The following is a 15,265-nucleotide window of genomic DNA, read 5'->3' as shown; positions in this document are numbered from 1 at the left end:
CGCTTCCTCAGTGTCCTCCGCTACAGGAGAGCTGGGAGGGCCCGAGCGCGGGGCAGGCATCCCAGGACTCACTTTCTGGCCAGGTAGCCCCTGCAGCAGGCCTGGAAGCCGATGATGACATCCGTGATCTTCAGGTCCCGCTCCTCCTCCAGGTGAGCCAGCACGCCGGCCCGGAAGAAGACCTTGCTCTGGCCGATGCGGTACAGGTTGCTGTCGAGCTCCAGGGCTTTGATCTAGACGGAGGAGAGTTGGCCACTTACCCCTTGCCACCCCTGCGGAGCCCTGGAGCAAGGCCAAGGACGGGGGAGGGGCCTGGAGCCTGGGTCAGTCCTGCTGCTCTGCGGGCCGCCTTCTCCCGGTGCAGGGAAAGCGGGGCTGGGGGCACGCTGGGGAGCAGGCAGGTGGGGGCCGGCATGGGGCAGGTAACGAGTCAGACTGGCAGAGAAACACAGAGTCTCGGCCCTGAAGGGACCCTGGAGGTCTCCTCTTCCTTCTCTGTGCCGCCCCGCACACTGCAGTCACGTTCTACAAATGCCCAGTCAGGTCACCCTCCAAGCGGAGGCGGCCAAGCATCATTGTTCTGTCCAAGCCCAGCACAGACTCCAGCTCAGGATCAAATACTAACTAGATGACCCTAGGCCTTAACCTCTGTGAGCCCGTATTTCCTCGCCTGTAAAATGGGAATAATGGTTTCTTTAATTAAAAGAAAAGTCAACAAACAAAGCAAATAATAGCACCTCCTTTCTAGGAGAGCCGTGGGAGTCAAACAAGAGAATGTACAGAAAGCACTAAGCACAGGGTCAAGCGTGTGACCAGTGCCAAATGGACTTCAGCCGTCATCACCATTACCGGGCTGTTTTGGTACAGTAACAAGGCTCTCTTACTAAGCCCACGGGCAAGGGTCTGTCTGTCCATCTGTCTGCCTGGGAGAGAAGAGATTTAGAACAAGCTCCAAGAGGCAGAGGCTTGAATAGGGTAAGTGGGATCTGGGGGCCTTGGTGTCCACGAACGACCTGGCAGGCCCGGAAGAGGCCCTGTGAAAAGGGGAGACCAGGGCAGGTGGAGCCATTGTGGGCATCCCCCGGCCATGCGCCCCACCTCCCTCCCGGCATGAAGAGCCCAAGCTGCCCATCTTCCCTGCAGGGCTGGACGGAGGGGACCTGCTTATGCCGGAAGTGGGGACACCCCTCACTGGCCAGCAGCTAACTCAGTCTCCGGAGAAACAGCGGCCCAGACACGAGCTGGAGGCACACCCTCCATCCTTCACGCCTCCTCTCTGCCAGGTGGCAAGCATCGGAGAGCAGGGAGCTGTGTCTTCTCCCTCCTTTTCTAGCCCCCATCTCCCTGTCCCTTAATGCGCTGCTTTGCACAGAGCAGATGTTGAATTTTTCTTCCCTTTTCTCTTTCCTCCCCCACCCCCAAGCCCAGCCCAACCTCTGCTGACTCTTTGGAAAGAACGTGAAGTAAAGCAAGCAGGAGGTGCTGGCTACTGACTCTGGACACGTCAGGCCCAGCGGGACACCTGCCTGCAAAGCAGAAAAACGACTACGTGGGTGCAGCCTCAGCGCGGCCACTGGGTCACCACAGGGCCTTCATTCACTATGCAGAATCCAGTGCCCACTGCCCATCAGGCACTGGTTCAGAGCTGGGGGAAAGAGAGGAAAGGTCCAGAAACTCAGACACCGGCGGCTTTGGGCTGGTCGTGGTGCCCTGGTGGCGAGCTGCCCCACCGACCACACTGCATGTGAAGATCGGAGTAGACGTGCGCAAGAAAGAACCAGAATGTGCCCAAAAGGAAGAGGCCGTCTCACACCACAGCCTTGCCACGCCGCGGCTCTGGCCTCCTCCTCCTCCCCACCCCGCTCCCACACGCTGTCCTGACCCCACCAAGGGCTAAGGGGGCTGCCGCTCAGGGCACCTGGCAGAATCAGAACTGGCTTGTTGGAGGAACAAGACAGCACGGTGCCAACGGATCCAAAGGACCCCGTCCAATCACAGGGGCGCTGGCCACATGGATGCCCAGCAGCCACAGGTCACCCAACACAGGAGGCGGGCGGGGATGGCAGCTCAACTCACCATGAGCACACACGCCTGCTTCCCATCCATGAAGCCCTTAGGAATGGAATTTGGTGTCAGGATCTCGTATCTGAGGAAGAAAAGGGCAGCCAGGTCAGTTTAGTCCTAGCTTGGATTCCATGTCGCCTGGAATATACATGAGAGATTAGGGTCGTCCCTATGGTGTAGCAGATGTAGAATTCTTTCCACAGAGTCTCCTAAGGAAAGGGGACATTCGGTGAATCCCGCCCTGCTCTTTCCTTAGGCTAAATGGCACGAGGAAGGCCTGGTGCTTTCCAGAAAGCGAATGGAAACTCATGTTGGACTGTTTCATTCACTCAAGGGTGAGCTTTGCAGTGGGCTTACTAACTGCTAATCACCCAGCATCCGCGTCTGTAACCCCAGAAGGCCATGCCCACCTCTTCACTGAGATGCTGCAGGGAACCACCAATCAACGGGGTGGTCCAAGAAATTAAACACAGGGCTGCATCATGACAGCAACTGGCACTAAACACAGTCATTAAGCAAAGAAGCCGGTGTCACTACTGTCCCCCTCTGCACACACAGCAGACTTCCATTTCCATCAAGTTCTTTTAATACCCAAGGCTCCGGCTGATCCTTCTTTAATTTCTTTTCAGAGCTCCTCTAACTGTAGCAAACAGCGCCAGGCCCCCAAAGTGACTAGGAGTGAAAGCCAACGAGATAACTTTTGTTTCAGAAACAAAACAGAGAAATCCCTCCTCACGTAGACGGTGGCACAGAGAACTATGTGAGGAGCCGGCCAGAACTCAACTCAATGTGGACGAGGAAACGGCTCCCCTACCGGAGGCCCCTGCTGGGGAGCAGCCGGCCCTGGGCCCTGCTCACCTCTGCCGGAACTCCTGGAAGACCACGCGGTTGGGGAAGCCCTGGCGGCAGATTCGGATGCCCTCGAGAACCCCGTTGCAGCGCAGCTGGTCCAGCACCAGGTGAGGGTCCAGCTTGCCAGCCTAGGGAAGAAAATACAAGCACCTGCTCTTACTTCTGTGCCCAGGAATTGATGGAGAGAGGGGCGGCCCCCTCTGGATGAAACAGGGCAAAAGCCCCCAAGGGAGTTGGGAGTCGCTGCCGCCCACAGGTTTTGACAGCCCAGTTAATTACGTGATCCAGGTCCGGGAGAGGCAGAAACGCAGGCTACGAGGGCAGCCTATCCCCTAAGGGTGCCTGAGCCACCCCGCCGGGGAACTTAACCGAGGGCGCTGTGTGCGGCAGGGGACAGAGTTTCTGCACAGGGAGACAGACAAGGGTGGAGTGGCCCGCAGGTGTGCCCGGCCCGCGCCACGCCCCCGAGTGGCCGCACCTTCTTCTCGTGGTTGGGGATGATGCAGCGGACGAAGTTGGGGTTGGTGTTCCTCAGCGTGGCCATGAGCTTGGCCAGCTGCTCCTTGTACAGCTGTCCCACCGTGCGGAACATGCCCTTGCGTGTCTTGAAGGCCCCTGGCAGCGCCGTCTCCGACATGCCGGCCACCTGGTCCAGGCCAATGATGCGGTCCACTGCAGAGAGCACGCAGAAGCACGTGAGTACCCGGCGGTCCAGGTGGGGGCGGAGGGGCGGGAAAGACAGACAGACAATCTGGACAGAAAGAGAGGAGACTACGGAACAGCAGACTGTTTCTACTTGGAGTCTACACAGCAGGCTAAGGTCATCTCCAAATGTTGAGCGAAGGTGACCTTGTGAGCAAGGAGCAGAAAGCAGGAAAGGGTTTGGAAAGAGTGCAGAGCCACTGAAGGGAGCAGCGCAGCCGTGAAGGCTAACGCCACAGCCACGGCACTTATCTCAGCCACCCTGGAGAGCTCCTAACCCAGAGACACGACAGAGCTAATACTGGGAGATTACGACTGACATTTATACACTACCATGTGTAAAACAGATAGCTAGTGGGAACCTGCTATAAAGCACAGGAAGCTCAGCTCAGTGCTCTGTGATGACCTAGATGGGGGGGATGTGTGTGTGTGTCGGGGGGAGGATGAGGATGGGAGGGAGGTCCAAGAAGGAGGGGATATAGGTGTACATATAGCTAATTCACCTCATTGTATAGCAGAAACTAACACAACATTGTAAAGCAATTATACTCCAAAAAAAAAAAAAAACCAGAATCCCCTTTCACAATAGCTGTGATTCAGGTAAGTTGATAGGAGCTGTGTAGCCTTTTGGCGAGTGTCGTGATGGCTGGTAAATAACAACCATTTGCTATGAGACTAACTGGGGAAAAAAAAAACCAAACTGGACCTAATAACGCATTTTGGAGTGGCGAGTCAAGCTCGTCCACTTGCCTGGCTCTGAGGAGGTGTTCAACTTGACTTACAGGAATCCTGTCGTCCTCGGGTCCCAGACGAAATGAAAACCTCAGCATCCTGAATTCACGCTGACTTTTACCTGAGAGCACTGGGCCAGGAGTCAGAAGGCAGGAGCCCTAAAGCTACTCTGCCGTCGCCTGCAGGACTCTGGACGAGTCCCTCTCTGTCTGCAACGTCCCCACACAGGGCTCCCTGCATCAGGGACCTAGCGCAGCAGGAATGGTGTCGGAGCGGAAAGTTCCAGACAACCGCTACTGCCAGTGACTACCCCAGAGGCCGAGGCTCCTTCTACCTCTCGTCTCCCTTGGTCTCCAAGCTCAGGGGTCTTTATCATCTAAGCCCACCCTCCAAGGAAGAAGCCCTCATCACCGTGGCTCCCGCCCAGAACAATGAAATGAACTGCTTCCTCCCAGGCGAAAACAAAACAACAAACAAACCCAACCTAAGTGGCCGGCGATTTGAGGTCAGGGTTAAGCAAGAGCCAATGTTAAATTTGAAAGCTTCCATTGCTGGCTGCAAAAGTTAAGAATACTGTGACAAAGTCGGTTTCCGATTCCTCTGTGGCCAGATCTCTTATCTTTTTGAAGGCAACACAAAGGACTGTTGCTCAAGAGGCAAGCCGGGAGTGAGGATGGACCCGATGAACCCCCTCAATTAAAACGGGAGGCATCTGGACCTCATGCAGCCACCGCAGGGCCCCTCTGGCCACCAAAGGTGTCCTGGGAGTGGGTGGCTTGTGAAGGCCACTCAGGTTGCCCAGCGTGAGGTCCAATACGCCCCGTAACAACCCGCTGTTTCATGTAGGTGTGCCCTGCCCCCGGCAGGCCTGGCCCAGGAGCAGTGACTGCTGCATCCACACACAGGTGCATGCACGCACAGACACACAAACACATACGGCAGTGCACACAGCGCCTCGTGCTGAGACGTGGCAGCCACCCAATCAATGAGACGCCGCCTTCACGAGTGGGAATTCTGAAGGGGGTATAGGTTGTAAACTGATTTTTTTTCCTTTTAAGATCTAACAAGAAGTGTCAATATCAAAACACGGCCCTGATGTGCCTGGTTTTCCACTGGAGGCCTGCGCTGGGGAGGGGGAAGGGGCCTCCCCACAAGCCCGGGGCCGAGACCAGGGAAGGGGCACAGTCAGGCAGGAGCAGCCATGGCAGAGGAAGCTCAGCAGAAGCGCTCGTCACGCAGCCCTGGATGCACCACACACGGACGGACGCCGCACCGGGCAGCCAGTCACCTGGTTCTAGGAGGAGGAGGGTAGGAAAGCGCTGATAGGAATAGGCTCTCTGGGTGCTCTGCATCTCTGCAACAGAGAGGTTAAAGCAAAACCCAGGCAGAAGGGAGGAGAGACCAGCAGAGACAAGGAAAAGAACCACTTCCAGAGCTACCAGCTACCAGGGAGAAGCAGGGAGGCAGTGAGGAGTGGGATGGGAACCTGGGCGCCGGGCGCCGGGCCATCACGCGACCCCCCGGCGCTAGAAAGGGCTTGTCTGTGGCCGCGGAGCCTAGGGAAGCCTCTGCCCAAGAGCAAGTGGCTGCGCAGCACGTTCAAGGATGCTCGGGGCTCAAGGACAGGGTGACCATAAGGGCTAGAGGAGCCCAGGCTCCCGGGTGCTAAGCGGCCACAAACCCCCTGGTCCACGTACTGGGCTCGGCCCGCTGCCGTGGAGGGAAGAGGCCCGGCCGGGGGCACCGGGAGGCGGGGTGAGGGCCAAGGGCGTACCATCCTTCCACAGCTCCGAGACGAACTTGTCGGAGGACTGGTGCAGCAGCGTGGCGATGTTGTCGTTCAGCGGGTCCATGTTCTTCATCAGCCACTCGTCAGCTTTGTAATCCACCTGCAAGACAGGACCCCAGGTCACGGGCTGCTTGGGGGACATCGGCGCGCGCAGCATCTCCGATGACCAGCCGACCCCACAGGCGGAAACATTAAAAACCGTGAACCCTCGACCCGGCGTTTGCATCCCCAAGAAGGAAATGAGGAGTGCCCAGGGCGGAGGCCTCCATGAGATGTTCTCTGCGGAGTCACGCAGAAGGCAAAAAATTTAAGCCATGCGAACCCCAAGCAAACGGTTATAGTTACACCACGGAATATTCTGTTTTTAATTTTTTTAAGGTATCATGAACCTAAAGAAAAAATCCTGAAAGGACGTTAACCAAAATGTGGTAATATTTCTTTTTAGTAACAGGCAAGTGATTTTTACTTTTTCTTTGTCATTTCAGGATACCCAGGTTTTCCTGGATATGCGTTATTCTTATCTTTTTTGAAATATGTCCTTAATAACAAGAGTAGTACAACATTATATATTCTAACGATACAAACAGAGCGGGAAGCTGCTGCAACCCCCGTCCTAAACCACACAGCAGTAACCGCCGCTCTCAGCCTGTGGTCCCCTCCTGGCCCCTTTCGACAGGTTTCCGCACACGCACTGCTATTGATGACAAGGTACAGGATGGTGGCTTCTTTCTCCCTAGGGGCAGAGTTACCTCCTGGGAGACGACAAACCCTGGAGCTGAGTGTCTTGGCCATCTGTCCCCCTAGGCACAGGCAGCGTCCTTGTCCTTTTAGCTGCTGTAGTGCAGCCCAGGCGAGGATGCACACGGCCAGTTTCACCGTTCAGGCCCCTCGTGGGCTTTCGGGTGTACCCAGTTTTTGCATCACAGACAACAGTGCAACAAAAGCCCTCCTGCATTTCTAACAAGGGTGGAAGTGGAAATGGGGCTTTAGGCGCCATTACCTTAGGTAACGAGAAAACAGAGGTTTTTTAAACAGGGAGTTTGTGGGAATTCCCTGGCGGTCCAGTGGTTAGGACTAGGCACTTTCGCTGCTGTGGGCCCGGGTTCGATCCCTGGTTGGAGAATTAAGATCCCGCAAGCCACACGGCACAGCCCCCCAAAATAAATAAATAAATCTCATCACACACCCGAGTGTAACCAATAGTTAGATACTCCATGCAAGCAACACAATTTGCTGAGAAAACCCAGCTTTAGTCTAAGCACGGACCTCTGCAGACTCAGGACATCCCTGTTCAGTTAGGTTCAAGCCCCAGGAACAAGCCAGCTGGAGGATGTGTGCCAGCTGGTGTGAAGGCAGCTCTGCCACTTACTGGCCGGTGGCCTTGGCAATAACAAAGCCATCATCTATGGGTGTGGCTCTCACCCAGGGGACTGTGCCACCCCCATGTGGCAGATGTTCTGGGATGTCTGGAGACATTTCTGGTTTGGCAAGTGGGGAGGGCGCTACTGACCTCTGGTGGGGAGAAGCCAGGGATGCTGCTAAACATCCTACAACACACAGGACGGGCCCCGACCACAAAGACTGACCCGGCCCCCGAGTGGGCAGTGTGGAGGCTGAGAGGCCCTGCCCCAGAGCACTGACTGCCCACTGTGGGCTCACAAGCTCCTTTAATCCATGTTACCCAGTTCAGTGGTGGTCATCCCCACTTTCCATGTGAATCAACCAAGGCTCAGAGAAGTGAGGTAACCAGCCCAAAGTCACACAGGGACAGAGCTCTAATACAGACTCCACGGCCTGTGCCTTTAGCACAAATCTCATTTCCACGCCTGGAAAATGCACCTAATAATAATACACAACAGGACACCAGCCTGGGCACCTTACAGGATCGCCGCAAGCTTCTAACAAAACGGAACATGTGATGGTGCTTGGCGAGGTGGGGGAGTCCCGTGAACACTGAAGGCACCAGGCACGTTATCGGACGAGTCACAGGACAAGAGTACTGCGCCCCGCCCCACACCTCGGGGCTCCCGGTCTTAGAATCGCCGCTAAGTCTCCTACGAAGGTCCGGCCGACACCTTCCTGTGTGTGTGCTCCTCACCTTGCCAGCGTAGTGGATGATGCAGAAATCAGCTTTGTCCTTCAGCTGCTTGGGCTTCTGGAACTTGGGGTGGGTGCCCTGCTCCTGCACCACCTTCTCCACAAAACTCTTGTCCGTGGCTTTGGGGAACCAGCACTCCTCATCCAGCAGGGCCAGGATGCCTGGGGGGCCTGCCTGGAGGGAGCACAGCGTCGCACAGGTGAGCTCGACCTGGAAACCCACCCATTCCTGCCCTCGTAAGAAGCCAAAGCCCAGAATCTCTCCAGAAGGTAGGCAGTGCTTCCCCGCAGGGAGGAAAAAAAAAACAGAAGAAGAAGCAGCAGCAATACCGAAAGCACTCAATTTAAGAGCTTTAGCTCAAAAGAAACTTCTGGGGTCTAGGCTACAGCTGACACACCTTAATAAAATGATGCATCAGAAGGGTTCTCCAACGAGTGCACTGGAAATCCCTTGGCGGGCTTGATGGGCCAAGCAGACCCCCGGCCCACGTCCAGAGGCTGCCCCCAGCAGATGCCCCGGCCCCTGAGTCCCTCCACATCCCCTCCCCCACCCTCCATGTCCGCACAGCTACATGGTGACAGGTGACACTTAGGACAAGCCTCCCGAGGAAGAGGAAGCACCCCAGAGCCCCAAGAGCCTTCCATACACTGAGTTTATAAGACAAGAGAGCAGACTCAGACATTGTGGGGACTGGCTGACAGGCCTGGGAGCCACATGGGTTCTTGTTTGTTAGAAAATGCAACTGATTAAAAAAAAAAAAACTCATCGCAAAAGCAAATCGTTTCATGTCAGAATTCTGGGTAGTTCCAGCGCCAGGAGGGCAGAGCGAAGAGGGCGGGGGTGAAGCCCCGCAGGTGTGGCTCTTACTGGCTTCTCGATGAGGTCGATGCAGGGCTGCAGGTCGAGGCCGAAATCGATGAAGTTCCACTCGATGCCCTCGCGCTGGTACTCCTCCTGCTCCAGGATGAACATGGTGTGGTTGAAGAGCTGCTGCAGCTTCTCGTTGGTGTAGTTGATGCACAGCTGCTCGAAGGAGTTCAGCTGCAAGAGGGAGACAAGGTCACAGAGATGCCCACCCTCCCGCTGCACGGCCTGCAAGTTCCTTGGGAAGGAAGGGGACGGCTGTTGGGGAAGAACCTCCTGGGGCCCCTCCGTGCCGCCCCCTGTGGGCCTCCCCTCCTCACACCCAGCAGCAGGGGCTGCACTGCTGGGGCCCACGGACCTCGCCAGCAGCCTGGTAAAGTCCCTTATATCAGGATCAAGTTTTTAAACGCATAAAATAGATTCTAAAAGAAAGAAGTTATGTTGAAATGTAATTATCAAAATATTGTGACATAGCAATAGACAGTGCTTCTTCATTAGAAAGCACAAGCCATGGGCTTAACAACTTCCAGAATTTTGAAGGAGAGATGAACGTAAATGATATTATATCTCTTCAATGACTGTTGTGACGTGATAACGTCTGATTTCTAGTGGTGACAGATCCAACCACTGCTAATGCTACTGAGGTCTGCACACTCTGCTCAAGCCACAATTCAAAAAACTGCATCATTTCAATGAAAAGTTAGTAAAAATAAAGAGGTGATTTTTTTTTCCCCACCCACGTTCATGGTTCCTCTGAAATCTGCCATGGACCCCAGGTTAAGAACCTCTGCTGATCTACTTTATCAGTTTTTCCTACCTGAAGTCTTAATGGGCAGGGACAATATCTTGTCACAACGCTCATAATATTTGAGAATAAATAAGCAATAAATCAACAGAAAGCCCCTGTCCATGAGGCCTCCCAGAACTCCATCCAGAAGGTATCATTCTTGCCAGCATTTCTGGTTGGCAAAGAGCATCTTTTTTTTTTTTTTTGAATTTTTGAATAGTATTTATTTTTTTATACAGCAGGTTGTTATTAGTTATCCACTTTTACATATTAGTGTATATATGTCAATCCCAATCTCCCAATTCACCCCACAGGGCATGTTGTTTCAGCTTAAAATACGCCCAACCGGTGTCTTCTGTCTCCACACAAGCAAGGAAGTGGCCAGCTCGCATTGCTGTGGGGCTATGGGAGAGAGGATCCCAGCCCCAGGAGAAGGCAGCCCAGAGGCTCAGGAGGCGGGAGGGGGCACGAGGGAGGAGAAACTCACATCGAAAATCTCGAAGCCGGCGATGTCCAGGATCCCGATGAACGAGGCGCCCTGCCTCTTGGTCTTGTCCAGAGCCTTGTTGATGCGCAGGACCAGCCAGCGGAACATGCGCTCGTAGGTGGCCTTGGCCAAGGCCTCAATGGCAAAGTCAGCCTGGTGGGGGGACACCCGGGGGGGCGGGGAGTCAGATACAGGAAGCCTTTAAGTCCTCATTCCCTTTGCCCCAATAATGTCACCTGTGGGCCGCCCCCCCCAAGAGAAACAGCCCTAAGGATGGAAAAAAAGCTTCATGCACAAATACGTTCACTGTGGTGTTATCTATAATGAAGGAAGCTGCAATAACCTAAATATCCAACAATACAGGCAGAGTGAACTTAGACATTTGCAAAGACCTTTTTAAAATAAATGGGACGAACTGAAGTATCTACAGAAGAAATGACAAGATGTCTGAGATTTGCTTCAAGTTACACAATTAGGGGTGCAGGGCGACCAGATTAACCAGGAACCAAGCTTGGCCATGAGTCAGTGACTCCTGAAGACGCCCGTGTGATGGGCACGTGGGCTCCCTGCACTATTCTCCACTTTATTGTGCAAATGTTCAAGAAGTTCCGTAATGAAAAGCCAAGGTGACAGCTACGTTTAAAAAAGAAAGAAAGAAGGAAAAGGCCTTGCAGGAAGGAAAAAGCTGCCCAATAAGCGTCATTGGGTAGGACTGGGGCAATTTTTTTCCTTCTCTAGACTTTTTTGATTTTTCTGAATCTTAAGTGTTCATGTAGTATTTTCATAATGAAAAAATTAAGCTTCTTTAATTATCAGGGAAATGAACAGTTGGTCATAATCATGCCCGCTGTCTTTTGAAAACAGCTTTGGAGGGAGGGCTTTGCCCAGAATCAGCTGTCAGCCACCAGCGGGAGGCCCGGTGGACGGCACCCTTTGGAAAAAGAACTCAACGTGAATTCAAAGTAATTTTGAGAGACGGGAGCAGCAGCCTGAAACCACCCAGCGCCAGGGCCTTGAGAGAAACTAGAAACCACCCACAGAGGCCCTGCGGGCAGGGACTCAGGTCCTGGGCGGCGGGCACGTGCGAGCGGCACAGACCCCTGCCCGGCTCTTGCCACGTGCGGCAGGACAGCCCGTGGGGGACAGACAGCCCTGAGGCCTGGGCTCCAAGAATGGCGGGTGCCGCTGCCCTGGCACCAGGACGAGTTGTGCTACAGAAACACTCTGGGCTTGCTTCGCTTTATCCTGGAACGGGATACCCCTGCATCCTCGCCCACCAATCAGCTCAACACTGACTCCAGGGAAAAGGCACATGGCAGCCCAGAGTTCCCACCGAGGGTGGCCCTTCCTAGGCGGGGGTCTTGGCCATGTTCCTGGACCCCGGGCCCAGCTTCCTCGTGCTCTCAGCGGGGGTAACACCACCTGCTCTCCGAGGTGCTGTAAGGACCCAGTGAGGAACCCAGGTGACAGTACCGAACACCGAGGATGCCGCAGCGCAGGCCTCAACCCGGCCGCTGCAGTGGCCCTTGCCAAGGAGGCGGCCCGACCCCAGGCAGAGGGCTTACCTGCTCCTTCGTCTGAGCCTTCTGGACGTAATCCCGTCCCACCTTGATGCGAGGGGTGAGGATCCCTCTGGTGAAATCGGTCACGTTGATACCCAACAGGTGGGACACTTTTTGGGCAGCTGATGTTTTTCAAAGAGTGAGGAGGGAAGGGGGTAAAAGGCTTCAATTAAACCCAAGAGAATGAGCCCCTCAGCTCAACCTGGGGAAGTTGTGGTTACCGGGGGATCGTTACCAGGACAACGAGCCCGGGCCCCGGCCCTTCCTCCACGGCACACGGAACGGCCAGCTCTCCCCTCAGACAGGCCGGCGGCACGGGTCCTAACCGGGGGCCTGGCATCCGCACCTCCGCACACCCCGGCCACGCCCTGAGTGTGAAAGAGGGTCCCACCCACAAACAGGACTGACTCGAGGCAGCGCTGCCCCAGACACAGGGGACGGAACAGGACAATCCACATGCGCACGGGTTACATTTTTTCAAGAGCCCCTAAGAAGCGCATGTTAAGGCTAACGTAAACGAGTCACCTGCAACGACCCAAGGGCCTAGCAGTGACCGAGGAGCTGGGGTGACGACACTGTTTCGTGTCCTCACATGCAAGGCAAGTGACAGCAGAAGTGACTGTTTTACTGAGACAACCGGTCTGGTCTCAGAGCAAATGAGGGGAAACGCTGGGCCATAGGATCATGGGTTTCCTAACTCATTCTCAGGCTTACTCTGTGAAGCAGCAGCAGGGTCGCGTTCATGTGTGTTTCACAAAAAATACAGAGTGACGGGCAGCCACGAACACACACGCAACAAAAAAGACAGGAGTGTCTGGAGTTGCTCCAAGACCCTTTCTCCTAAGCCAGTGCAAGCCCAGGCACCTGCCCCTCTGCTTCAGGTGAGCGGCCCACGGGCTCACCTGTGTTGTCGGGCATGGATGCTTGGTCGGTGTTACGCTCCTTCTTGAAGACGATGTTGCCGAGCTGGAGGACCCCCGAGATGACCCGCAGCAGGCCTTCAGGTGCAACCAAAGGCAGGTCAGAACCAGGCGGCGGGTGGAATAGGCCCCTGAGTGGGTGTCTCCCCCCAGAGGCCCTCAGGCAAGATGAGCCAAGTGGGGGGCACCAGGCCTCAGCCTAAAGCATGTCTCCAGGGCCTCTGGCCGACCCCAGCTTAGATACAAGCTCTGTTAACATTCCCAACCTCTCCAAGTCCGGACCAAGGATGCGCCTCTACCCAGGGGCACGTGGTCTATTTTTATAAAGTTTTATTGGAACGCAGCCACGCCCATCCATTCACATGCTATCTGTGGAGCAAAGGTGACTGACCCTAACGCTAGAGAATGGGGTGCAGTCTCTCCATCCCCCAATCTTCCTAAAGTAAAGCCTTCAGGCCCTCCTCACCCTCCCTCCAGAGAAACGAGAAGACGCAGGCAAGCTGCACACTGTATTCATTCTGAGCTTCGCCAGCGCAGAGACCCCAGCCCCAGCCCCTTCCACACTCGCCCTGGACAAAGCAGGGCTAGTCCACTTTTAGCAAATGGCAAGAACACGAGTGGTGGACCCAGACTCTGGGCAATTGGTAACCCGTCCTTTGTTCCCCTACGTCCCCAGGCAATACGACCGGGAAGAAATAATCCTGAGCCTCAAATCTGAGGGACCACCTACCACACACTCAAGGCCTTCCTCCCGGCCGTTACAGACTCCCTAAGGGCCAGCGCCAGCAGGAAATGCTCCCCAGGCTCCCCCAGGAGGACCGGCCCTTACCCATCTGCTCCTCCTCTGGGATGCCCATAATTCGCATGGCCTCCATGGTCTCCTGGAACATGTCCTTGTCCTGCTGCCCGGGGATGGTGACGTGCCCGTTGGACAGGAAGCGGTATTTGTTGTATGGCTCCAGCAGGAGATCAGCTATGGGCGGCAGAGGGCAAGGCTTAGTGAAGGTCAGGAGGTGCTGGAACCAGAGGCTCCAGTCAACACCGTGACCTCAAAGCTGTGGGAGACCGGGGAGCGCCCTGAAATACCCCAGAAACCGCGGAGTGGCCGGAAAGGCCAACTCTCCCCAGCGTGTAAGATGGGCACGCACGTAGACCCCCCCCACGGCCCGAGAGCACTGGGGCCCCGAGGTCCGCAGCTGCACAGTGACCTGCCAGGCTTCCTCTGGCGTGGTCGGAAACAGAGGCCAAGCCCTCAGCCGGCCCAGGAACGGAAGTCGCGCTCCTCTTGCCCACCCAAAGGCTGAGATTTCATTTCCTAACTGCAGTGTGTGGCCCGACAGCAGGGGGAGCACTGTGTCAGGCTGTGGGCCCACTACTCACTCTTGAGGTGCTCCCCAGCCCCAGACAGCAGGTAGTAGAAGATGTGGAAGGTCCGCTCTTCCTTGGCTTGGCGGATGGCACGAGATTTCTCCAGGAGGTCTTTGCAAACATTAAGGAACGGTGCTCGCTGGAGAGGAGGCAGCCAGCCCTCCACATGCCCCCAGCCCTGTCCAAAGCCACAGAACTTCACCAGCAGAGAGTGGCAAAACAAAACAAAGGCCAACTACCTTGGCTCTAACCTTCACGGGTGTAGCCTGTGCAAACAGCAGCCCTCACACTTGGGAGCCTTATCTGTTTAAAGGGGCCCCTTCTCACGAGAGAACAGAGCTCAGAACACTCTTACCAGCACAGGCTATAACACCAGGGAGAAACAAAGTAGCGTCCACCCAATTCCACCCTCTGGGACCCACACTGAATGATCTTGCATAGTTCCATCCCATTCTAAGCTGAACTTTTTCCCGCCCGTGAAGAAAAACCTGAGCTCTGAGCTGAGTTCTCAATGAGCTTAATCCTGGTCCTCTTCCGGGTGGCACAGACAAGGTGTCATAACAGGCCTGGAAAGGGGAAACTGCTGGAATCAGGAAGCAGCTTCTTCTCCATCAAGGTCACATCTCTCCCCGCCAGACCCAGAACACTTGTTACAATTAACCACAAGGATACAAGTCTCAATGTTGGCTCCCACAATGTAGCCATTGACATCAAAGTTGATGCGAATGAACTTGCCCTAAGGAAAGATGGATGAAGAGATCAGAGGCCCCATCCTCTAGCCCCACCTCCAGTGGTACAGCCTGGAGGCAGAAAGCCAAGAGACTGAGCCTGTGTCCCCGGCCAGGGGCCCCGCACCCCAACTGCGTGGGTGCTCAGGACTCAGAAGGGCCACACGGCTAAGCCAGCTCCAGTGGTGCCCAAGTTCCACCGCAGAAGGGAGGAGGAGAGGAGGTAAGAAGTTATCTGGAGGTGTTCCTCCTGCCTGGTCTGGCCCTGCGTTCTAACTGGCTGCCGGTTACAGCAGGACAAGCAGGGGACCG

General features: G+C 55.3%; 1 protein-coding gene across 1 annotated transcript in view; it reads right to left on the bottom strand.

The window, feature by feature from the left end:
- The window catches only part of MYH9 (myosin heavy chain 9), a 90,088-nt gene that overhangs the window by 20,604 nt on the left and 54,219 nt on the right, over positions 1-15,265 (bottom strand). Inside the window, exons 7-19 of the mRNA XM_061206501.1 lie at positions 14,898-14,961; positions 14,238-14,336; positions 13,687-13,830; positions 12,840-12,935; positions 11,941-12,059; positions 10,376-10,528; positions 9,105-9,278; positions 8,238-8,411; positions 6,125-6,239; positions 3,395-3,588; positions 2,923-3,044; positions 2,077-2,146; positions 73-233 (exon numbers count right to left, since the gene is read on the bottom strand). Of these exons, the coding sequence (XP_061062484.1) occupies positions 73-233; positions 2,077-2,146; positions 2,923-3,044; positions 3,395-3,588; positions 6,125-6,239; positions 8,238-8,411; positions 9,105-9,278; positions 10,376-10,528; positions 11,941-12,059; positions 12,840-12,935; positions 13,687-13,830; positions 14,238-14,336; positions 14,898-14,961 (1,685 nt within the window). The remainder of the gene's footprint in view (positions 1-72; positions 234-2,076; positions 2,147-2,922; positions 3,045-3,394; positions 3,589-6,124; positions 6,240-8,237; positions 8,412-9,104; positions 9,279-10,375; positions 10,529-11,940; positions 12,060-12,839; positions 12,936-13,686; positions 13,831-14,237; positions 14,337-14,897; positions 14,962-15,265) is intronic.

This window comes from Eubalaena glacialis, chromosome 11 (assembly GCF_028564815.1).
Source record: "Eubalaena glacialis isolate mEubGla1 chromosome 11, mEubGla1.1.hap2.+ XY, whole genome shotgun sequence".
NCBI classification, from domain to species: Eukaryota; Metazoa; Chordata; class Mammalia; order Artiodactyla; family Balaenidae; genus Eubalaena; species Eubalaena glacialis.
Note: the sequence above shows the minus strand (reverse complement) of the source record. Positions and strands in the feature narration are given on the sequence as shown.